Source organism: Mobula hypostoma, chromosome 7, assembly GCF_963921235.1.
Source record: "Mobula hypostoma chromosome 7, sMobHyp1.1, whole genome shotgun sequence".
NCBI lineage: Eukaryota > Metazoa > Chordata > Chondrichthyes > Myliobatiformes > Myliobatidae > Mobula > Mobula hypostoma.
The window spans coordinates 174,200,702-174,226,880 of record NC_086103.1 but is presented as its reverse complement, the minus strand read 5'-3'; the positions used below and the strand labels follow the sequence as shown (position 1 = coordinate 174,226,880).

Genomic DNA, 26,179 nt, shown 5'->3' with positions numbered 1-26,179 from the left:
ATCCACGGCCTCCTCTACTGTAAAGATGAAGCCACACTCAGGTTGGAGGAACAACACCTTATATTCCATTTGGGTAGCCTCCAACCTGATGGCATGAACTTCTGCTAATGCCCCACCTCCCCCTTGTACCCCATCCGTTATTTATTTATATACACACGTTCTTTCTCTCTCTCTCTTTTTTCTCCCTCTGTCCCTCTCACTATACCCCTTGCCCATCCTCTGGGTTTTCTCCCCCTCCCCCCTTTCCTTCTCCCTGGGCCTCCTGTCCCATGATTCTCTCGTATCTTTTTTGCCAATCACCTGTCCAGCTCTTGGCTCCATCCCTCCCCCTCCTGTCTTCTCCTATCACTTTGGATCTCCCCCTTCCGCTCCCACTTTCAAATCTCTTACTAACTCTTCCTTCAGTTAGTCCTGACGAAGGGTCTCGGCCCGAAACGTCGACTGTACCTCTTCCTAGAGATGCTGCCTGGCCTGCTGCGTTCACCAGCAACTTTGATGTGTGTTCCGTCAATCTCGTTATGTTTTGTAACTTCGAAACATTAGGCTAATTCACAGGAAGACACACAGACCCAAATGTGGATGTAACTTAGTCTTTACTTTTAGCGAGATGTATGTAATTAACATGTTTTTACGTATAACCAACAGTGAATTATTTAAGCAAACAAGAAAGAATGTTTAATCAAACTATAAAAATCAGAATCTGAATCAGGTTTATTACCACCGGCATGTATTGAAATTTGTTAACTTAGCAGCAGCAGTGCAATGCATAATAAGAAAGAAAATCAATCAATCAATCAATCAATTACAGTATATGTAGATTAAAATACACATACACACAAGATTACTCAAATATCATTAAAATATTAAATATACAGCAGACCTGTACCTGGACCATAGCACTCCATAGCCCTCCCATCTATATACTTACTAAAATTTCTCTTAAATGCTAGAATCAAATTCATACCCACCACTTCAGTTGGCATTTTGTTCCATGCTTGCACCACTGTCTGAGTGAAGATGTTCCCCCTCAGGTTCCCCTTAAATATTTCACTTTTAATCCTTAACCTATGACCTCTAGGTGATGTCCCACCCAACCACAGTAGAATTTCATAAATTATTCCTTTTTTTTATACAAGTCAGAAATGTGGTGTACTAATTTCCCAGCAGGTGGATGAAAATTCTTCTATCGTTCTGTTGTAAGACCATTGAACGGTCCCCTACAATGATAAGATGGACTCTTGACCTCACAATCTACTTCGTTGTAGCCTTCCACCCTATTGTCTGCCTGCAGTTTCTCTGTTAACTGCAATACCTTATTTTTCATTCTGTTAGTGTTTTTAGATTGATATTATAGTAGGTTAAAAGGTCGGCACAATATTGTGGGCTGGAGGGCCTGTACTGTGCTGTAGTGATCTGTGTTGTATGTTGTACGTTCTATGTTCTGTGCTTCCCCCTTACTACCTCATGCACTGTTGTGAATCTGTATGAATGGCATGTAAGATACATTTTTCACTGCATTTATTCTCTCTACACCCCTTATGAGGCTACGAACTTCATAAGTGTGTTACAGTTTACGGCAATACCTCTGTCCCATGCCTACCAACTTGAGACAGCTCTCATTCCTCTCATTCCCAATCTTTTATTTTCCTCAAACCAGGTGAAATATTTCTCCTCAGGCAACGCAGCATCTGTGGAAAAGTGTACAGTCGTCATTCCTGGCCGATACATCGACTGTACCCTTTTTCCATATATGCAGCCTGGCCCGTGGCGTTCCTCCAGCATTTTGTGTGTGTTGGTTGAATTTCCAGCATCTGCAGATTTTCTTTAGTTTGTGAATATTTCTCCTATTCAAGAGAAATATTTCTCTAGGTCTGGCTTCTAATACAAATTGACATAAGCGTCATCCAAAATCCTATTGTGTGTGTTGGCTCAGTGCGGCTTACTCATATTCCTTGTGTTTACTGACTTGCATTGTCTCCTAATTAATCAATGGCTCTGCCTTTTGAGTATTTATTCATTTTAATTGCTCCCATAGCCTCACTCTTCCTGGGCAAATTATTCAGACTCTAAAACTCTGTGAGCTATTTTTGATCCTCTCATTCATCAAATTAATATTCATATCTGAGCCATCCTGTAACCTGTCAAAGACCTCAACTCTGGAATCCCAGTCCTATATTTTTCCAGCTCTCTTTCTTCCTTCCTTTGGAGCCTCTTTATAAAACCTAAGATATTGGCCCAAGCTTTTATCATCTGTTCTAACTTCTGTTTTTAACTTGGAGACAAACGTGTTTGATAATGCCTTTGGGGAAACGTCTTGGTATGTTTTGGAACCTTGGACGAGTGGGTTAGTAAGTTTGTAGATGACACAAAGGTTGGTGGCATTGCTGATAGTGCAGGAGGTTGTCGTAGGTTACAATGGGACTTTGACAGGATGCAGAGCAGGGCTGAGAAGTGGCAGATGGTGTTCAATCTGGAAAAAGTGTGGTTATTCACTTTGGAAGATTGAACGTGAAGGCAGAGTACAGAATTAATGGCAGGATTCTTAGTGTGGGGGAAAAGGGGGATCTTGGGGTTCATGTCCCTCAAAGTTGCCACACAAGTTGATGGTATGGGTAAGAGGTGTATGGTGTGTAGTTGGTGGATCGAGTTCAAGAGCCATGAGGTAACGTTGCTGCTCTATAAAACTCTGGTTAGACCGCACTTGAACTATCATGTTCAATTTCTGTCACCTCATTGTAGGAGGGACGTGGAAATTTTAGAGGGAATGCAGAGATTTACCAGGATGCTGTCTGGATTAGAGCACATATCTTATGAGGAAAGGTTGAATGAACTCGGTTGTTTTTTTCTTTGGAGTGAAGGAGGATGAGAGGTGACTTGATAGAGGGCGTAAAAGATAAAAAGAGGCAGTGACAGAGTGGACAAGCAGCATCTTTTCCCCAGGATGGAAATGGCTAATACAAGGGTCACTGCCCGAAACATCAGCTGCTTCTTCATTTTCATAGATGCTACCTGCCCCACTGAGTTTCTCCAGCATTTCACACAAAATGCCGGAGGAACTCAACAGGCCAGGCTCCATCTCTGGAAAAGAATGAACAGTTGACGTTTTGGGTCAAGACCCTTCTTCAGGGTTCCAGCATTTTGTGTGTGTTGCTTTGGATTTCCAGCATCTGCAGACTTACTTGTGTTTTTAATTTCAAGGTGATTGGAGGAAAGTATAGGGGAGTTGTCAGAGGTAGCTTTTTTTCACAGAGAGCACTAAGTTGGTGGAATGTGCTACCGGGGATGGTGGTAGAGGTCATACATTAGAGATGTTTAAGAGTCTCTTAGATAGGTACCGTACATGGATAAAAGAAAATTTGAGGGCTTTGTAGGAGGGGAATGTGAGGTTGATCGTGGATTTTGTTAAACGTTTGGCACAACATTGTGGGCTAAAGTACTTGTACTGTGCTGCACTGTTCGATTTCTGTTTTAATCTGGTAAAGGAAGTTAAATTAATAGGCTCAATATGAGTGTAGCTTAGATGCCAATATTACCACTGGAACTAATTAGAAGTTATTTCAAAGACTATAACTCATCAAACAGTTTTGCCAGTTTGTTCCTTCTCATTTCCTAAAGGTAAATTGATAGATCTTTCCCTTAAGATACCCATTTCTCAAGATCTCTTTCTGGGGTAGATGCTAGAAGGTTTGAGGACTTTTGAAAAGCAAGAAATAAATGGGATCATTTAAGGTCAGTTTAGTGATGAACAAATTATTGGGATCATTGCTGAGGGATTGGAGTCCGTTTCTGAATATAAGAGCCATGTTGCAACTTAATAAATCTTCCACTAGGCCACATTTGGAGTCTGGTATGCAGTTCTGGCCACCGCACTGTGGAAGCTTTGCAGAGGATCCTGAAGCAGTTTGGTAGATTGGCGAGCATTAGCTATAAGGAGAGTCATAGATAAGTACAGTACAGAAACAGCCCCTTTGGCCCATCTAGTCCAAGCCAAATCATCTAAACTGCCTACTCCCACCAACTCGTACTGGGACCAGTAGCCTCCTTTACCCTTACCATCCATGGGCCTATCTGAGCTTCTCTTAAGCATTAAAATCAAGCTTACATGCATTACTTGCACTGGCAGCTCATTGCACACTCTCACAGCCTCTGAGTGAAGAAGTTTCTCCTCATGTGCCTCTCAACCTTTCACCTTTCACTCTTAACCCATGACCTCAGTGTAAAAAGCCTGCTTGTATTTACCCTATCTATGCCCCTTGTATCTTTGCATACCTTTATCAAATCTCTGCTCAATCTTCTCTGTTCAAAGGAGTAAAGTCCTAACCTATTCAATCTTTCCTCAAAACTCAGGTCCTCCAGAGCTGGCAACATTATTGTAAGTTTTCTCTTGTACTCTTTCAACCTTGGTTTGTTTTCTTTGGAGCATCACAGGTTGAGGTCAGATGTGACAGAAATCTGTAAAATTGTAAGAGGCCTAGAACATAGAACATAGAATAGTACAGCAGAGTACAGGCGCTTCAGCCCACAATGTTGTGCTGACCCTCAAACCCTGCCTCCCACATAACACCCCACCTTAAATTGTTCCATATACCTGTCTAGTAGTCTCTTAAATTTCACTAGTGTATCTGCCTCCACCACTGACTCAGGCAGTGCATTCCACGCACAAACACTCTCTGAGTAAAAAACCTTCCTCTAATATCCCCCTTGAACTTCCCACCTCTTACCTTAAAGCCATGTCCTCTTGCACTGAGCAGTGGTGCCCTGGGGAAGAGGCACTGGCTGTCCGCTCTATCTATTCCTCTTATTATCTTGAACACCTCTATCATGTCTCCTCTCATCCTCCTTCTCTCCAAAGAGTAAAACCTTAGTTTGCTTAATCTCTGATCATAATCCATACTCTCTAAACCAGGCAGCATCCTGGTAAATCTCCTCTGTACCCTTTCCAATGCTTCCACATCCTTCCTATAGTGAGGTGACCAGAACTGGACACAGTACTCCAAATGTGGCCTAACCAGAGTTTTATAGAGCTGCATCATTACCTCTCGACTCTTAAACTCTATCCCTCGACTTATGAAAGATAACATCCCGTAAGCTTTCTTAACTACCCTATCTACCTGGGAGGCAAATTTCAAGGATCTGTGGACATGTACCCCTAGATCCCTCTGCTCCTCCACACTACCAAGTATCCTGCCATTTACTTTGTACTCTGCCTTGGAGTTTGTCCTTCCAATATGTACCACCTCGCACTTCTCCGGGTTGAACTCCATCTGCCACTCCTCAGCCCACTTCTGAATCCTATCAATGTCTCTCTGCAATCTTCAACAATCCTCTACACTATCCATAACACCACCAACCTTTGCGTCATCTGCAAACTTGCCAACCCACTCTTCTACCCCCACTTCCAGGTCGTTAATAAAAATCACGAAAAGTAGAGGTCCCAGAACAGATCCTTGTGGGACACACTAGTCACAACCCACCAATCCGAATGTACTCCCTCCACCACCACCCTCTGCCTTCTGCAGGCAAGCATATACCATGATCAATCTCACGCTTCCCTCCTGCAAAGTCCTGGAATTTTCTTATGACAGATAAAGCTACTCTTGGTTTAAAAATGAACTCCTGTGAGTACAGGCCCAGAGCCAACAAACGCTCCTCATATGTTAGCCCTTTGATTTCTGGGTTCGTTCTCGTGAACGATCGTTGCCTCGGGCTTTGTAATAATGAATTTAACTTCATTAATTTGTCAGAGGGTGCAAAACCAGCTGTGGGCTTGCTATTGAGGGGGAAACTGGCTGCGGGAAGTTGCAGAACTCATGTGTGAGAGTATCATTGGGTGTAAGAGATGGTGGGATTGCTCTGAAGGCTAGGATAATCTCACTGAGCCTGATGGACTCTTTCTACATCTTAATGAAATATGGAGGAAGGTCTGGCCAGTGGTGTAAATGGAATTCAGTGCAGAGAAGTGTGAGGTAATGCGGTTGGGAAAGCTCACGATGACAAAGGGAGCTAACAGTAAATGGGGGGATAGTGAGGGTTCTGGACGAACAGAGGACACAGGTAGCTGAATGTGTGGAAATCTGATTAGAAAGCAATCACAATGCTTTATTTTTTTTAGCCAAAGGCACAAACATAGCAACAGAACGGTTTAGCTTGAACTGAAGCAAACCCTGGTTCGAGAACAGCTGGTCACCACATTACAGGAACAGTTGAGATTACTTTGGAGAAGATTTATGAAGAAGCTGCCAGGTCTGAAACATTTTAGTTAGGGTGAAACATTGCTGGGTTGCTTTCTTTGGAACAGGGAATTGCTGCATGGAGACTATTGAGGTGTATCCAATTATGGGTCCTGGATGGGTCAAATAGGAAGAATTTATTTACATGAACAGAGGCCAAAATGCAGGAAGCAGGATCTTAAAGTAATCAGTAGCAGGATTTGAAGATGTAGATTTTTCTTTTTCGCCCAGAGGTGGGTCTAGAACTCATTGACTGAAGGGGCCCGAGAGACAAGAAGCACTCGTCGCAGTCCAAACTTACTTGGGTATGCATGTGAAAAACTGTGACTGCAGAGCCATAGAGCAAATGGCGGGAGGTGGGATTAGGCTGGACAGCACAATACGCAGGATCAAAAGAAGCTGCGGAGGGTTGTAAACTCAGCTGGTTCCACCACAGGCTCAACCCTCTCCACTCTTCAAAAGACAGTGGCTCAAGAAGGTGGCACCCATCATTAAGATGGCACGTCACCGACTGGAACATGCCCTCTTCTCATCACTACCACAGGGAGGAGGTATACGAGCCTGAAGGCCCAATCTCAACATTTTAGCAACAGCTTCTTCCCGTCCACCATCAGATCTCTGAACGGTCCATGAACACTGCCTTGATACTCCTCTTTTGCGCTAATTATTTATTTACTTTTGTAACCTATAATAATTTTTTATATACTGCAGACACAAAACAACAAATTTCACAACATATCATTGATAATAAACCTAATTCTGGTCTGACATCTCTGAATAGCCAGGTGAAGCCCCAGGCGAGGGCTGATTTGCCTCCTTTGTTGTAAATCATCTGGGAATTTAACACTTCCATGCATTTAGCACACTAATATTCCGGGAGGTTTGGGCAGAAAAGAAAGTGTCTACCATGTAGCTAATGTAACCTATCATGCTTATAATGATAGTTTTCACCGATGTCCTCACCTATGCCCTCAACTGTAATCTCATCTATACAGTCACCTGTCCTCATCAGTACTCTCACCTGTGCCTCATCTGTACCCTCAAGCATGGCGACATTTGTGGACTGCTCCAGCACAATATTTGGACTGTGTTGGTCGTTGACACAAAGGATGCCATATTTAGATTAGATTATTAGATTAGATTATGAGGACACTCAGTCCTCTTTTATTGTCATTTAGTAATGCATGCATTAAGAAATGATACAATGTTCCTCTAGTGTGATATCACAGAAACACAGGACAGACCAAGACTGAAAAACTAACAAAAACACATAATTATAACATATAGTTACAACAGTGCAACAATACCATAACTCGATGAAGAACAGGCCATGGCACAATAAAAAAGTTCGAAGTCTCTCCAAAGTCCCACATCTCACACAGACGGGAGAAGGAAGAAAACTCTCCCTGCCATGCCCAAGCACAGTCCGACTCTGAGACGTCCAAAAACTTCGAGCTCCGATCAGCCCTCCAACACCGAGTACCGAGCACCATCTCTGCCGAACGCTTCGACCTCAGCCTTGGTCGCCAGCAGCAGGCAAAGCCGAGGAGTTTGGGGCCTTCCCTCCGGCGATTCTCAATCGCACAGTAGCAGTGGCAGCGAACCGGGCATTTCAGAATTTTCTCCAGATGTTCCCCTGCTTCTCACGTCTGTCTCCATCAAATCAGAATTGTCTACGGCATCCTACTTACAAATACGATATCATGTCACCGGAGAGTTGCGCGCACTGCATCGCGCCCCCATCTTCTCCTCCCGCTCACTGTATATTTCAATTTTTCAATGTATATGTGTCTCTGTATGGCTTTAAAATCTTTCCTACCATGTCCCTGTCCAACTGCTTTTTAATGTTGTTTATGTGCTGCTTCGGCCATTCCTGTCACAGCTCACTCCATGTACGCACCATCCCTCAGGTTCCTATTAGATCCTTCATTTCTCAGCTTCAACACCTCAACGCTGAACTGACTCCACAACCGATGGACTCGCTTTCAAGGACGTGACAACTCATGTCCTCAGTATTATTTATTTATTTTTATTATTATTTGCATGATTTGTCTCCTTTGGCACAGTGGTTGTTTCTCAGTCTTTGTTTATGTATAGTTTTTCATAACTTCTATTCAATTTTGTTATTTTCCTATAAATACTTGTAAGAAAATGAATCTCAGGGATTTATACGATGGCATATACATTCTTGGAATTTTGACTTTGACCTTGCTCTCTAGTGCTTGATTCTCCAACCCTGGGAAAAAGATTAGTACACACTGATCCTATCAACGCCCCTCATGAGATCATAAACCTTTACACTGGCATCGGTCTCCTGCACTGCAAGTATTAGCCTGCCCAAACTCTCCCCGTTACTCAGGCCCTCAAGACCCAGGGGTGCCCCTGTGTTTTGTCCTTTTGCCCCAATTTTTTTTTTAGGTTACGAGGACACGCAGTCCTCTTTTATTGTCATTTAGTAATGCATGCATTAAGAAATGATACAATGTTTTTCCAGTGTGATATCATAGAAACACATGACAAACCAAGACTGAAAAACTGGCAAAAACCACATGATTATAACATATAGTTAGAACACTGCAAAGCAATACCGTAATTTGATAAAAACAGACCATGGGCACGGTACAGTCTCAAAGTCTCTCGAAAGTCCCATCATCTCACGCAGACGGTAAACCTCCAGCGCCGCAAACTTGCCGATGCAGCATCCGACCACAGTCCGACTCCGAGTCCATCCAAAAACTCCGAGCCTCCGACCAGCTCCCCGACATCGAGCACCATCTCCGCTGAGCGCTTCGACCCCGGCCCCGGCAACAGGCAAGGCCGAGGATTTGGGGCCTTCCCTCCGGAGATTCTCGATCGCACAGTAGCAGCGGCAGCGAAACGGGCATTTCAGAAGTTTCTCCAGATGTTCCTCCGTGCTTCTTCATGTCTGTCTCTATCAAATCAGGATTGTGCACGGCATCCTACTTCACAGATACGATATCATTCGGAATGGCCGCGCGCACTGCCATCTTCTCCTCCCACATCTCAAAGATACATTTTGGTTGAACTAATCAAAATAGGACATACATGGTAAATGGTAGGGCATTAAAGAATGCTTTAGAACAGAGGGATCTAGGAATAATGGTGCATAGTTCCCTGAAGATGGAATCTCATGTGGATAGGGTGGTGAAGAAAGCTTTTGGTATGCTGGCCTTTATAAATCAGAGCATTGAGTATAGGAGTTGGGATGTAATGTTGAATTTGTATAAGGCATTGGTAAGGCCAAATCTGGAGTATTATGTACAGTTCTGGTCACCGAATTATAGGAAGGATGTCAATAAAATTGAGCAAGTACAGAGGAGGTTTACTAAAATGTTGCCTGGGTTTCATCTCCTAAATTACAGAGAAAAGTTGAACAAGTTAGGTCTTTATTCTTTGGAGTATAGAAGGTTGAGGGGAGACTTGATAGAGGTGTTTAAAATTATGAGGGGGATTGATAGAGTTGACATGGTTAGACTTTTTCCATTGAGAGTGGGGAAGATTCAAACAAAAGGGCATGGGTTGAGAATTAGAGGACAAAAGTTTAGGGGTAACATGAGGGGGAACTTCTTTACTCAGAGTGGTAGCTGTGTGGAACGAGCTTCCAGCAGAAGTGGTTGAGGCAGGTTCGATGTTGTCATTTAAAGTTAAATTGGACAGCTATATGGACAGGAAAGGAATGGAGGGTTATAGGCTGAGTGCAGGTCGGTGGGTCTAGGATAGGGTAAGAGTTCAGCACGGATTAGAAGGGCCGAGATGGCCTATTTCCGTGCTGTAATGGTTATATGGTTAGATGGTTATATGCTGGGTTGTAGTTTAATTGGCCTTTCTAAATTACTGGTAAGTGGCAGAAGAAATGGTAGCTCCAGCTCTGTTGTGCACGGCTAGTTGAAGAGGATATCGGATACGGAATCAGAGTCATATGTCACGAAATTTGTTACTTATTTATTTAATTTGTTGCAGCAATACTTTACAATACATAATAATAAAATATATAAATTACGATAAGTGCACTGTATATCAAAAAGAAAACTAAATTAAATAAATAGTGCAAAAAGAGAAGACAAATACTGAGGTAGTGTTCACGGGTTCATTGTCCATTTAGAAATCTGGTGGTGGAGGGGAAGAAGTTGTTTCAGATTTCAAGATTCAAAAAACTTTATTGTCATTCTAACCATGCATCAGCTCTGCAGGGCAGAATGAGACAGCATTTCCCAGGAGCAGTGCAATCATAACATAACAAATGCAACACTAAATAATAAACATAACAATAAATAGTAAAACACAACAGCCACACGTCAGTTAAAATCAGTTATAAGTGTCCAGTGCAAGTTAAAAGTGTCCAAAGCAGAGTCAGGTAGAGCAGCTATTTAGCAGTCTGACTGCCTGTGGGAGGAAGCTGTTTAGTAGCCTTGTGGTTTTAGTTTTGATGCTCCTGTAACGTTTGCCTGATGGCAGAAGAACAAACAGTTCATGGAGAGGGTGTGAGGGGTCTTTAATGATGTACCGTGTCTTCTGGAGGCATTGACTCTGAAAGAGGTCTTGGACAGAAGGTAGGGAGACCCCAATAACCTTCTCTGCTCCCCTAACCACCCTCTGCAAGGCTTTTTTGTCGACAGCACTGCAGCTGGAGTACCAGGTTGTGATGCAAAAGGTCAGCACACTCTCAACCACACCTCTGTAGAATGTGGTTAAGATATTAGTGGGGAGTGATGCTTGTTTAAGCTTCCTCAGAAAGTGCAGTCTCTGCTGTTCCTGAATCATTAAGTTAGTGTATTCAAACTCCTGTACCTCCTACTAATGGTAGCAACGAGAGGACATCTGTTAACAGTGGGGATGGGTTGTTGGTCCTGTTTAGCTCTATGATTTATAAAATGCCCTGGTGATGGGTAATGGGTAAATGGACTGAAAACAGGGAAGAAGGATTAGCCTAGAGAGTTACATTTTGGGCTGGGCAAGCCAACGATGGGCAGACCAGCCTCCTATGCCTGCAGAGAAACGTGTGCCCATCTAGGTGTCTCTTAAATACAGTTAATGTACGTGCCTCCACCACCACCACTGGCAGCGCATTCCAGGCACCGAAAATTCTCCATGAAAAAAATGCTCCAGAGATTTCCAAAGAACTGTACTGAAATATGTATTTTATATTCCGTGTTTTTTGATTTTTTTTTTGTTGCTGTTTGCATGGTGGGGCAGGGGTGTTTGATGTTTGATGGTTTTCTCTGAGCAGATTGGTTCCATGGTTCTTATCTGTGTCGTGACTGTTTGTGGGGAAGACGAATTTCAGGGCTGTATACTGCATACGTACTTTGATCTATGAACCCTCTCTCAACATAAATGCATGCCCTCTAGTGTTAAATATCTAAATATGTTCTATGATTCCATTCAGTCTTCAAGACTTTGTGTTTCTTATAGGGGCAGTAATGACCACAAGCAGCAGTTCAGTGAGGTTTGAAGTCCTTGGCAACGGGACCCTCAGTATCCGCGGGGCCGAGGTGCAGGACCGCGGGCAGTACCTGTGTGTGGCGCAGAACCCTCATGGCACCGACCAGATGCTGGCCACCCTAGTTGTATTGGCCCAGCCACCTCGGATATCCGAAGCCCGTCATCGGGATGCCACAGTCTACCTGGGCGAGCCATTCACGGCGGAATGCAAGGCCGTAGGGAGCCCGGTCCCGCATGTCGCCTGGTTGCTGCCAAGCCGGCGCATGCTGCGGGCGCCGGGTGACGCGGACGGCAGCGTGACGCTGGCTGCCGATGGGACGCTGGGCATCCGGCAGACCACCTTTTCCGACCGGGGTGTCTACAGGTGCATTGCCGGCAATGCAGCGGGGGCTGATGTGGTAACAGTGAGGCTGCACGTCTCCGCCCTGCCCCCTCGGATCCTGGGGCAGAGGGTGGAGAACGTCTCAGCGGGACTGGGCCAGTCCGTCCATGCCCACTGCACCACCAGGGCGGCCCCACCCGCCAATGTCCGCTGGATCCTGGCGGGCGGCATGCAGATCCGGCCTTCCCAGTTCATCAACGGCAACCTGTTCGTGTTCCCGAACGGCACCCTCTACATCCGCCACCTGTCGCCGCGGGAAGTGGGCACTTACGAGTGCGTGGCCACCAATGTGGTTGGTGTGGCCAGGAGGACAGTGGGCATTGGAATCCGGAAGCACTCGGCCACAGCGAAGATCACCCTGTCTTCTCCTCAAAGAGTGGACGTTAGTTACGGCAGCATTCTGCACCTGGACTGTGAGGCAGCCGGAAATCCAGGACCAAGGGTATTCTGGAGACTGCCTTCAAAGTTGCTCGTGGATTCACGCTACAGGTACAGTAAGGATGCTCGGTAACCAGCTGAGCATTTCACTGGAGGGATGTGTTGTTCAAAAAGTTCAAAAATTTCAGAAGAAAATTTATTATTAAAGTACGTACCTGCTGTATATGTCAGCATATACTACCCTCCGAGTCATTGCTGCTATTGTAGCAAAAGCCCTCTCAGTTTCTCACAAGGCTGAACGCATGCCTCACTGAGGTATGGGCTTCACTTCCCTCAAAGTTGGAAGGCTGTGTTCAAGAGAAGAGCACGGAGCCAGGATTGACACTCCAACGTGGATATAGGGGAGTAATGTTCTGATGGAGGTGGTGGGTTTTGAATGAGATGCCATGATGTGACCCTGCCTGGCTTCTCAAATATTGATCCCATGGTGGCAGAGTAGCTAGGCAATTAGTGAGATCAGCTTACAGCAACATCGATCACTGATTGGGGTCGGTTTCCTTTCTTTCTTTTTTCAATCTTTTTATTAATTTTTTTAAAAAGTGTGTGTACAAACAGGAGGAGAATATCTCTGGTATATATGTCAATAACAGTACATACAGAAGGTAAAATAAACAGCATCAGAATCACACATAGTGTTGATCTACAAAGTATAAATTTGATATAGAGTGTGTAATACAGAAAAAAAAGAATGTAATTCATTCTCCTCATCAATATATGAAAAAAGGAAGGACTATTAGGAATTTTTATCTTAAAAAAAAGAAAAAAAACACTATTCTAAACAGAAGGGGGGTTGGTTTCCCACCGCTGTCTGTAAGGATCGTGTACGTTCCCCCATGCCTTTATGGGTTTCCCCCAGGTGTTCCCATTTCCTCCTACACTCCAAAGACCTATGGTTAGGGTTATGGCTGCGGGCGGAGATATGTCTCCACCAAGTAGATAAAAGACACTCCTTCCCCCCACTATCCTGCAAGTCATCCTTAGACAAGATATAGCCCCTGCTTAACCCCCACCCCCTGCCAAATAGGGTCACATGAAGCCATAGGGACAGGTGGTTTGCTACAGACATTTTTCTACAGAAGTGGTTTGCCATTGCCTTCTTCTGGACAGGGTCTTTACAAGATGGGCGACCCCAGCCACTTACAATACTCTTCAGAGATTGTCTCCTGGCACCAGTGGTCGCATAACCGGGATTTGTGTTATGCACCGGCTGCTCGTACGACCATCCACCACCTGCTCCTATCGCCTCACATGACCCTGATTAGAGGGATAAGCAGGTGCTACACCTTGCCTAAGGGAGCATCTTACACCTCCATTGGTAGAGATGTATCTCCACCCATCACCCTCTCATGATACCGTACACTCTATAAAATCACCTTCATTCCCTTACACTCTGAATAAAGTCCCAGTCTGCTCAACTTCCCTCCATAACTCAGTCCTTCAAGTCCCAGCAACATCCTTGTAAATCTTTCCTGTAATATGGAGACAAGAAATACATGCTACCTGTCACTGAACTGCATTGTAAACACTTTAAACCTCTCTTGAAAATGCCGTTTACGTTGTAAATACATGCTGGTATTTATTTATTTAGTTTTTCTTTCATATCGATCCTTTAACTGACTTTACCAGCTTTTTTTTATTTCTATAGAATTCTTTATTTTTTCATATTATTCTTTATAATTGTTGAATGTTATTGTTGTTTGTTGCATGTCATGCCCTTATCAATACATCACAGCAAATTCCTAATATGTATAAATGTACCTGTATTAGGTACCTAATATAGGAGGTATTCGGTATCTCATGAACCAGATAAAGTGGTCACTGAGTTTATGTTTGTGGTCTTCTGCTGCTGTAGCCCATCGACTTCAATGTTCGATGTGTTGTGCATTCAGAGATGCGCTCCTGCACGTCACTGTTGTATCACATGGTTATTTGAATTATTATGGCCTTCCTGTCAGCTTGAAGCAGTCTGGCCATTCTCCTCTGACCTCTCATGAACAAGGAATTTTCATGCACAGAGCTGCCACTCACTGGATTTTTTTTTTGCATTTATCGCACCATTCTCTGTAAATGCTAGAAACTTGTGCCTGAAAATCCCAGGAGATCACCAATTTCTGAGATATTCAAACAACCCTGTCTGACACCAACAATCATTCCACAGTCAAAGTCACTTAGATCACATTTCTTTCCCATTCTGATGTTTGGTCTGAACAGCAACTGCACCTTTTGACTGTATCTGTATGCTTTAGTGCATTGAGTTGCTGCTGTATTCTTGGCCGATCAAATATTTGCATTAACAAGCAGGTGTGCAATGGCCTAATAAAGTGCCCATTGATCCTTCAAGAGGATCACAACTTTGTTGTAGGGTTTGGAGGTGTGCGTGCCTCAATGACCTGGAGAGCAATGTAGGCTGGAGTCAGGGCCTTGTGCTTTGTCTCTTGGTAGGGTCTTGATAAATCAAAGGCTAGAGGCCAGACTGCGAGTCGTCCACTGGTCCTCCAGGTTCAGTGGTTCAGCTCAAGACCAACAACCCTGACTGGGCAAAAAAAATTGTAACAGAAACAGCAATGAAGATTCCTTTTATGTGGCCAAGGACAGAGTTAGAGGACCTTCATTGTTGCCCTAAACACCAGTGGCATAACAGGCAATTAATAAAAAATTACTCTTGATGTAACATTCAAACCTGCCTGTTCTAGCTTAACCTTCCGACTCCTTTAAAGGAAAATAACCTTTTTGCCTTTTAATCACCTTGTTGACTGATGCAATTAATGTGAAGGACATGCATTCCAAGGTACATCCATTTCTTCATGATAGTCTCCCAATCCTTATATACTCTCTTGCATTATTACACCTCCCCAGATGGAAAAGGGAGGTTTTGTTACACTTACACAGGGTGTCAGTAAGGCCTCATTGGAAAATATGTGCACAGTTTTGGTCCGCGTCACTAAAGAAAGATATAGTTGTTTGAGAGCACAAAAGGAGGCTCACCAGTATAATTCCTTGCATAGAAGGGTTGTCCTTTCAAGAGGAACAAGACAGTTTGGTCTCAAGTTCTTGGGAGTTTGGAAGAATGTAGAACATTACAGCACAATACAGTACCTTTGGCCGACGATATTATGCTGATCTTGTAACCTACGCTAAGATCAATCTAACCCTTCCCTCCTACATACTCCTCCATTTTTATTTCATCCAAGTGCCTGTCTAAAAGTCTCTAAAATGTCCCTAATGTGCCTGCCTCTACCACCACCCCGGTAGCACACCCACTACACTCAGTATAAAATACTTACAGAACTTCCGACAGCCCCTACACCTTCCTCCAATCACCTTAAAATTATGCCCTCTCTTATTAGGGAAAAAGTCTCTGGCTGTTCACTTAATCTACGCTTCTTATCATCATATACACCTCTAACGTCCTGCTTTGCTCCGAAGAGAAAACCCCTAGCTCACTTAACCTATCCTCGTAAGATTTGCTCTCCAACCCAGACAGCATCCTGGCAAATTGCTTTGGCACCATCTCTAAAGCTTTCATATCCTTCCTATGATGACGCGATTGTAACTGAATACAAGAAGGGTGACCTCATTCAACTTCATAAGATTCTAAGGGGCCTTAACAAAGGTAGCTGGGAGAGAGAAGCGAACAAGGGAACATACTGTATATTGTAACTGTGTCAACCCATATCGCTCCCTTCTGGCAGCTCATTCCATATGCCCACCATCGTCTGCGTGAAATTATTTCCATTCAGGTCCCCTTTAAATCTTCCTCCTCTCAGCTTAAATTGTTGTCCTCTAAAGATTAGTTCTAATTGTCACATGTACATCAAAAGGTATAGTGAAATGCATCATTTTGTGTCATGTCAAATCAGCGAGGATTGTATCACCGCTCTTCAGGCACCAGCGTAGCGTGCCTACAACTCACTAATCCTAACCGGTATACTTTTGGAATATGGGAGGAAACCGGAACACCTGGAGCGATCCCACATGGTCACTGGGAGAGCATACTTAATCCTTACAGCCAGTGGCTGAAACTGAATCCCAATCTTGCATCCGGAGCCACAAAACGTCGTGCTCCCCGCTACATTACTGTGGCATTCTAGTTTTGGCCAGCCTCCATATCTCCACTCTGCATCATTTCATACACGTCCAGCAGGTATCATCTAGGCTCAAAGGAAAAGCAAATTAGACTATCTAGTCTCTTCTTATAACTAGTTCCAGTAGCATACTCATGAATCTACTCTTCATCCTTTTCCAGTTAAATGGCATGTACTATATAAAGAGTTTTTGTATTAAATCTAGGTAAACTTCAAGCAATGGATAAAAGTGTTAATACTAAAATTTATAATTTTCTCCTGGAAAAATATATATTAAATTGGTCTGTCGTTGTCACAAGTACTGAGGTACAGTGGAACAAAGCTTTGCTTTGCATGCCATCCCTACAGATCATTTCATCATGTCAGTACATTGAAGTAAGTAAAGGCATCTGTTAGTCTTGCGAGACCATGGATCTGCACCTGGAAAGTCTTCACTCTCCAGGGCGCAGGCCTGGGCAAGGTTGTGTGGAAGACCAGCAGTTGCCCATGCTGCAAGTCCCCCCTCTCCACAACACCAATGTTGTCCAAGGGGAGGGCATTAGGACCTGTACAGCTTGGCACCAGTGTCATCGCAGAGCAATGTGTGGTAAAGTGCCTTGCTCAAGGACACAACATGTTGCCTTGGCTGGGGCTCGAACTCACAACCTTCAGGTCGCTAGTCCAATGCCTTAACCACTTGGCCACGTGCCCACACATTAAAGTATTACAAGGGAAAACTAATAACAGAATACAAAATCTAATGTCACAGTTACAGAGAAAGTGCAGTGGAGAATGGCAATGAGATACAAAGCCTTAAGTGGATTGTGAAGTCAAGAGTCCGTCTAAGAGGGCAAAAGTGAGCCCAGCACACAAGTGTAATTATGAAGAAAGCATGGCAGTTCCTCTACTTCCTTCAGAGTTTTCAAAGATTTGGCATGACATCTAATACTTTGACAAGCTTTAACAGATACATGGCAGAGAGTTAATTGACTGGTTGCATCACAGCCTGGTATAGAAACACCAATGCCCTTGAACAAAAATGCATACAAGAATTAGTGGATACGGCCCAGTCCATCCCTGGTGAAATGCTTCCCATCATTGAGCACATCTACATGGAATGCTGTTCCAGGAAAGCAGCATACATCATCAAGGACCTCCACTACCCAGGATATGCTCTCTTCACACGTTGCCATCAAGAAGAAGGTACAAGAGCCTCAGGACTCACACTACCAGGTTCACGAACAGTTATTGTCCCTCAACCATCAGGCTCTTGAACCAAAGTGGATAACTTCACTTGCCCCATCTTTAAAATGTTCCCACAACCAATGGATCTATTTCCATCACTTGTTCTCAATATTTATTGTTTTTTAATTTATTATTAGTATTTCTTTATTTTGTATTTGCATAGTTTGTTGTCTTCTGCACTGTGGTTGAATGCCAAAGTTTTGCAGTCTTTCATTGATTTTGTTATGGTTATTATTCTATCGATGTATGCCCACGAGAAAATGAATCTCATGGTTGCATATGGTGACATATATGCACTTTGATAATAAATTTACGTTGAACTTTTGAACTTTGAAGAGCCCATTTAGTCTTAGCAGGGGACTGCTAAATAGTTGTATAACCGTGGTATGGAAGCTGTTTTTACACCTGAGGGTACCTGGTTTCAGGCTCTGGTATCATGTGCCCAGTGGGAAGGGGGAGAATGGAAAATATCTGGGATGCATGGAGATTTCGATTATATTGACTGCTTTACTGCGGCAGTGAGAAGTATAGACAGAATCTATGGAGGGACAGCTGGTTTTCGTGATGTGCTGATCAGAATTCACAACTCTCTGTAGCTTCTTTTGGTCTCAGGCTGAGCAATTGCAATACCAATGCTGTGATGCACTGCGATAGGATGCTTTTACTGGTGAAACTATGAAAAAATGGTGAGGATCAACAGAGAATGCCAGCTTTCTTTACCTTCCTGAGGAAGACCATGCGCCTGTGCACTTTCATGTCCATGGCATGCACGTGATTGGGTCAAGACAAGCTAATAGTGGTATTCCCTCCTGGGAACTTGATGCTCTCAACCCTCTTGGCTTCAAAACTGTGGATCTAAACAGAAATATACCCTTCCTGAAAGTCAATGACCAGCTTTTTGGCTTTACTGACCTTGAGGGAAAGGTCGTTGCCATGGCACCATACCACTAGGTTCTCTATCCCTTTCTTGTACTCAAACTCAAGATTATTTGAGATTTGACCCACTACAGTGGTGCCATCTACACACTTCAACTGTTATATCGCACTCGTCGATAGCTCTCCTTTCTGAGGAGGCTGAAGAAAGCTGGACTATGCTGTTCTATACTCATGTCATTCTATAGATGAGCAGTATGGAGCATCCTAACAAGCTGCATCACTGCATGGTATGGAAACTGTACTGTGACAGTCAGGAAGACTCTAAACGGTAGACAAAACTACCCAACACCTTTCTGGCATCAACCTATCCATCATTAAGGACATATATACAGAAAGGTGTTAGAAAAGGGCCAGTAACACCATGAAGGATCCCACCCACCCTGCTCATGGATTATTTGTCCCACTCCCACCAGAGAAGAGGCTACATAATATCCACACTAGGACCACCAGACTCAAAAATAGTTTCTTTCCCCAAGCAGTAAGGCTGATCAACACCTCCACCCACTAACACACCCCAAACAACCACTACTTTATCACTTGCTGCCAGTCAACTTGTGTACAGACACTCCTGTGCCTAGAGTCACTCTATGGACATGCAATCAATCTATGTATTTGCCTATTGTGTTTTATTTAAAATATTGTTGTGTTCTTTATTTTATTGTGTTTTTTTTTGGCACTGCATTGGATCTGGAGTAACAATTATTTCGTTCTTTTTATTGCATACTGGAAATTGCATTATACAATCTTGAATCTTGTCACTAAATTTCTCACTGCTCTGTTTATACTACTCCTGCTCAACATAACCATACCCCACCCAGATCAGACATTCTCTCTTCTCCCCTCTCCCGTTGGGCAGAAGATTCAAAAGCCTGAAGGCATGTATCACCAGGCTCAAGGACAGCTTCCATCTTGCTGTTATCAGAGTCTTGAATAGGCCTCGTATGACAAAATGGATCCTTGTCCTCACAGTCCGCCTCAGTGTGATTCTGTGCTTTATTGTCTATCTGCACTGCATTTTCCCTGTACGTTTTATACTCTATTACCCATTGTTACTGACTTACAATGCTCTAACTCAATGCACTATGTAATGATTTGCTCTCAATAAACAGCATGCGCAACATGAGAGCTATGGATAATGGTGAACCCAAGTGCAGAGTACGATCTAGAATTAACTCAGACTGGATATAAACAAGACGACACAAACGACATCCAAAGGCAATATCACAAATAGTAGTACTAGACATGGAACTCCTACGATTGTGCTCTGAGTGCTCAGCTGAGCCCGTTAAGTTCAGGCTTTCCATGAAGGATTGTGGCAGGCAATAGTTGATAGCCTGAGACTCAAAGGTGTGGCAACAGCTAATCATACTCTGGGGAATTGAAGCGGCAAAACTTGTTCAGTCGGGACCATGACAGTATGCAAGACAAGTCTTTCACAGCACCTTGCTACCTTTGACCATTTACCAGGATGCTGTCTGGACTAGACGGCACACCTTAGGAAGATAGATTGAGCAGGCTAGGGCTTTTCTCTTTGGAGCGAAGGAGGATGAGAAGTGACTTGATAGAGCCATAGAATGGTAAGATGCGTAGATCAAGTGTATAGACAGAGACTTGTTCCCAGAGTGGAAATGGCTAATACAAAGGAACATAATTTTAAGGTGATTGGCGGAAAGTATAGGGGGGCTGTCAAAGGTAATTTATTTACATAGAAAGTGGTGGGTGCGTCAAACTCCTTGCCAGAAATGGTGGTAGAGGGAGATACATTAGGGGCATGTAAGAAGCTCGTAAATAGGCATATGGATGATAGAAAAATGCAGGTGAGAAAGGTTAGATTGATCAAAGTTCAAAGTAAATTTATTAACAAAATATTTATACATCACTGTAGACAACCCTGAGATTTCACAGTAAAACTAAGAAATATAATAGAATCAACAAAAGACTCCACCCAATAGGGTGGACAAATAATCAATGTGCAAGACCACAATCTGTGCAAATACAAAAAAGAAGAAAAAAAGATATATAAATAGCAATAGACATCGAGACACAAAATGAAGAGTCCTTGAAGGTGAGTCTATAGTTTGTGGGAATAGTTCAGTAATGGGACAAATGAAGTTATCCCTCCGGTTCAAGCGCCTGATGGTTGAGGGGTAATAACTGTTCCTGAACCTGCTGATGTGAGTCCTGAGGCTCCTGTACCTTTTTCCTGATGGTCACAGCGAGAAGAGAGCATTACTTGTGTGGTGGGGGTCCCTGATTATGGATACCGCTTTCCTGTCACAATGCTCCATGTAGATGTGCTCAATGGTGGCGAGGGCTTTACCCAATATGAACTGCACCATATCTTTACTTTTTGTAGGATTTTCTATTCAGGGGCACTGCTGTTTCCATATCAGGTCATGATGTCACCAGTCAATATGCTTCCCACTACACTTGGATAGGTTAGGTGAGTGGGCAAATTCATGGCAGATGCAATTTAATGTGGATAAATGTGAGGTTATCCACTTTGGTGGCAAAAACAGGAAAACGAACTATTATTTGAATGGTGGCCGATTAGGAAAAGGGGAAGTGCAACGAGACCTGGGTGTCATTATACACCAGTCATTGAAAGTGGGCATGCAGGTACAGCAGGCAGTGAAAAAGGCGAATGGTATGCTGGCATTTATAGCAAGAGGATTCGAGTACAGGAGCAGGGAGGTACTACTGCAGTTGTACAAGGCCTTGGTGAGAACACACCTGGAGTATTGTGTGCAGTTTTGGTCCCCTAATCTGAGGAAAGACATTCTTGCCATAGAGGGAGTACAAAGAAGGTTCACCAGATTGATTCCTGGGATGGCAGGACTTTCATATGAGGAAAGACTGGATCAGCTGGGCTTATACTCGTTGGAATTTAGAAGATTGAAGGGGCGTCTTATTGAAACATATAAAATCCTAAAGGGATTGGACAGGCTAGACGCAGGAAGATTGTTCCCGATGTTGGGGAAGTCTAGAATGAGGGGTCACAGTTTGAGGATAAAGGGGAAGCCTTTTAGGACCGAGATTAGGAAAAACTTCTTCACACAGAGAGTGGTGAATCTGTGGAATTCTCTGCCACAGGAAACAGTTGAGGCCAGTTCATTGGCTATATTTAAGAGGGAGTTAGGTATGGCCCCTGTGGCTAAAGAGATTAGGGGGTATGGAGGGAAGGCTGGTACAGGGTTCTGAGTTGGATGATCAGCCATGATCATACTGAATGGCGGTGCAGGCTCGAAGGGCCGAATGGCCTACTCCTGCACCTATTTTCTATGTTTCTATATTTACACATCTATAGCAGTTTGTCAAAGTTTTAGATGTCATGCCAAACCTCTGCCAACTTCTAAGTAGAGGCACTGCCATGCTTTCTTCATAACGGCACCTATGTGCTAGACCCAGGACAGATCCTCTGAAATCTAAAGTTGCTAACCATATCCACCCCTGATTCTCCGATTCTCCATTGAGGACTGGCTGATGGACCTTCGGCATCCTCCTCCTGGAGTCAATAATCAGCTCTTACTGGTCTTACTGACATTGAGTAAGGAGTTGTTGTCGTGGCGCCGCTCAGCCGGATTTTCAATCTCCCTCCTATCTGCTGACTTGTCGCCACCTTTGATTCGACCAATGGCGGTGATGTTTTCAGCATAACATTGTGGCCAAAGGACCGGTGCTGTGCTGTAATGTTCTAAGTTCTATAAGGCAACTTTGCATAGCTAGGATATCCAACAAATAAAATTTACACCATGGCAATGCTTTCAAACTATCTCATATGAAAGAAAAATGGATGCTGGCGGTTTGATGTTTATCTTTAGAAGCTTTTCGTATGACGCATGGCTCCAGGGTTGTACCCCTAATGGGGGTTTCTCCCCCACTTTTTCTGCTTAGTAGGGTTTTTTTTTATTATCACCAAAATTTTTCAATCTTTAAAATAATCTTTTTTTCCTTTGAGACATTGTAAGTGTTGCTTACTTCGATGTACTCGTCTTATTTTTGAATAATATAATAATAATAAAAAGATTTGAAAAGAAAAGAAAGACAAATGGAAGGCTATGTAAGAGGGAAGGGTTAGATAGATCATTGAGCAGGTTAAAACGTTGGCACAACATTGTGGGCCAAAGCTCCTGTACAATGCTGTAGTGTTCTGTGTTACTAATATAACGATACCAATACCAGCTCTATGTGGTTTGTTTTGCAGTTACAGCAAGAGAATCAAAGTGTTCGACAATGGCACTCTGATGGTCCAGTCTGTCACAGACAAAGATGCAGGAGATTACCTGTGTATCGCCAGAAACAACATGGGGGATGACTTCATGGTGCTTAAGGTCAACGTCATGATGAAACCAGCGAAGATTGAATATAAGCAAGATGCCAACCATAAGGTGATGTATGGTAAAGACCTGAAAGTTGATTGCATAGCATCAGGGCTACCAGATCCCGAGATCTCGTGGGGCTTGCCGGACGGCACCATGGTCAACAGCGTCATGCAGTCAGATGACAGTGGAACAAGGATGCGAAGGTACACAGTCTTTGATAACGGTACCCTTTACTTCAACGAGGTTGACCTGAAGGATGAAGGCGACTACACGTGCTACGCTGTCAACCAGATCGGCAAGGATGAGATGAGAGTCAACGTGAAGGTGCTGGCCGAGCCGCCGACCTTCAAGGGTCATGCCCCCTCTCTTGTTGAGGTGGCGTACGGCGAGGCCTCCTCATTGAAGTGCGAAGCCAAGGGGGAACCGACCCCCTGGGTCACCTGGCGCTCTCCAACTAACAAGCTGATCTTTCCCTCGTCGAAGTACCAGTTGAGCACGGATGGCACTCTGTTCATACAGAAGGTCCAGAGGTCGGATGGCGGGAACTACACGTGCACAGCCAGAAACACGGCCGGGGAGAGGAGAAGGATCGTCACCGTGCGAGTAGTTATTGAACCCCCGAGCATTAACGGGTGGAAGAGCGCAAACACGATAGTCAAGGACACGGCAATGAAGGAAAGCCGCAAGCTGATTGACTGCAGAGCAGAAGGCATACCTACTCCGCGGGTTATGTGGATGCTGCCTGAGAACATTATTGTGACCGCGCCGTACCATGGGGATAGAATTCAGGTGCACCGCAATGGCACTCTGGACATCAGGAGCCCGAAGCTGTCGGACGGAGCCCAGTTTGTATGCATTGCTCGCAACGAAGGAGGTGAGGCCAGGCTCACAGTGCAGTTGGAAGTGCAGAACAGCCTGGAGAAGCCTTCATTTACCAACCCACTGAACGCCGGGGTCGCCATTGTGATCGGCAACAGCGTTAACCTTAACTGCTCCACCAGAGGGAGCCCCACCCCGGAGGTAACCTGGATCTTACCGAATGGAAAGAAACTGATGTCTGGTCAGCAGCTACCAAAGATGTACCACGCAAGGGATGGCACACTGCACATCAGCAGCCCTACCGCCACAGAGGCTGGTTCTTATCGCTGCATAGCCAGGAATACAGTCGGCTCTGTGGAGAGATTTGTCACCTTGGAGATTGGACACCAACCAGAGATACGCAATCGATACACGAACCTGATCAAGGTTTTACCCGGGGAGAGCATGCGACTTGACTGCATGAGTGGAGGCAACACCCTGCCTCAGTTATCCTGGATTTTACCCAGCGGGGTGGTTCTGAGCAGACCCCAATCTGTAGGCCGTTTTTCACTCTTGCAGAACGGGTCCCTGATTGTCCACGAGGCCTCCGTGTACGACAGGGGCACCTACACCTGCAAGTCGGTGAGTGAGCTGGGCCTTACCTTGATGAGCGTGGCGGTGATAGTCATAGCCTACCCACCGCGTATCACCAACGGACCGGCGCCTGTGACCTACGCACGTCATGGCGCCGCGGTCCAGCTGAACTGCATGGCCATGGGGATTCCAAAAGCGGAAATAAGCTGGGAGCTGCCGGACCGGACTCGGCTCACGGCAACGCTCCAAGCTCGCCTGATTGGCAACAAGTTCCTCCACCCGCAAGGGTCCCTCATTGTCCAGAACCCGTCCAACAGAGACACTGGATTTTACAAGTGCACTGCAAAGAACCTGCTGGGCAGTGACTCCAAGATAACCTACGTTCACGTTTTTTAAAGGGAAGTTTCTTCCAAATTGTTTTTTTTCTCCCTAATGAAATGCCCGAATGGCTGCCTCCCCACTTGCAGTGGACACTACCAGTTATGAAATGGCACACTGTCCTTACTGACCTTCACAGAAAATGCACAAGATACTGCTTCAATCTTCTCACAAATGATTTCAGCCTGAAATCTGTTTTAGATACCAGTTGTGCACATGCATACTAACTTATGCCGTAAAGGATTGGGTCAAAGGAAAGGAATATTTGAACTACAGTATGTGTGAAATGTTTAGGTAATTCTAAACATCCGGCTCCTCAGACTAAGAACTATCACTCTACAGATCCCATTAAACATAGAACAGGCCATTCGGCCCACAATGTTGTGCTGACCCCTTTAACCTACCCTACAATCTATCTAATCTTTCTCTCCCACATAGCTCTCCATTTTTCTATCAGCATGTGTCCATCAAATAGTCTGCTGGCTTCACTTATCACCTGCCAGGTTGTACTCCTCCTCCTTCCCCACTTTCTTATTGTGGCTTCTTTCCTTTCCAAACTTCGAATGTTCATTCCTCTCCATAGATGCTGCCTGACTTGTTGAGTTCCTCCAGCTACTTGAGTATGTCCCTAATCTATCTGCTTCTAAAACCACCCTGGCAGCATGCTCCGTGCTCTTACCACTCTCTGTAAAAAAAAACTACTTCTAGCTCACATATACTTTCCTACAAACACCTTAAAGTTATTTCCCCTTGTTACAACCATTTCCACCCTGGGAATAAGTCTCTGGCTGTCCACTCTGTCTATCCCTCTTAACATCTCATACAAGCCACCTCTCATCCTCCTTCACTCCAAAGAGAAAAACCCTAGCTCGATCAACCTGTCTTCATAAGACATGCTGTTTAATTGAGGCAGCATCCTGGTAAATCTCCTCTGCACCCTCTCTAATCCTTCCACATCCTTCCTATAATGAGGTGACCAGAAGTCAATTCAATATTCCAGGTATGGTCTAACCAGGATTTTATAAAGCTGCCTTACTCTCTGCTTCTTTTTCCAGATGCTCTAAAGCAGGGGTTCCCAACCTGGGGTGCACAGATCTGTCGGTTAATGGTAGGGCTTCATGGCATTAAAAAGGTTGGGAACCCCTGCTCCAAAGGAAACCCTCACGCTAGCTTCTCCTTAAGTGCTCTGCTAAAGCCCTTCAGAATTTTGAACACCCTCAATCAATCTTCTCTTAATCTTCACTGTTTCAAGGAGATTTATCTTTCTCCTAATGTTTCCACCTGAGTGAATCCTACCATTCCAGCTTCCATCCCCCTTCACTCTTTCCA

At 44.3% G+C, this 26,179-nt stretch overlaps 1 protein-coding gene across 1 annotated transcript in view; it reads left to right on the top strand.

Moving 5' to 3' along the window:
* mxra5a (matrix-remodelling associated 5a) overlaps positions 1-25,416 on the top strand; it is an 87,656-nt gene extending 62,240 nt beyond the window's left edge. Inside the window, exons 6-7 of the mRNA XM_063054609.1 lie at positions 11,664-12,564; positions 22,963-25,416. Of these exons, the coding sequence (XP_062910679.1) occupies positions 11,664-12,564; positions 22,963-24,868 (2,807 nt within the window). The 3' untranslated portion in view covers positions 24,869-25,416. The remainder of the gene's footprint in view (positions 1-11,663; positions 12,565-22,962) is intronic.
* Positions 25,417-26,179: the final 763 nt, after the last annotated feature.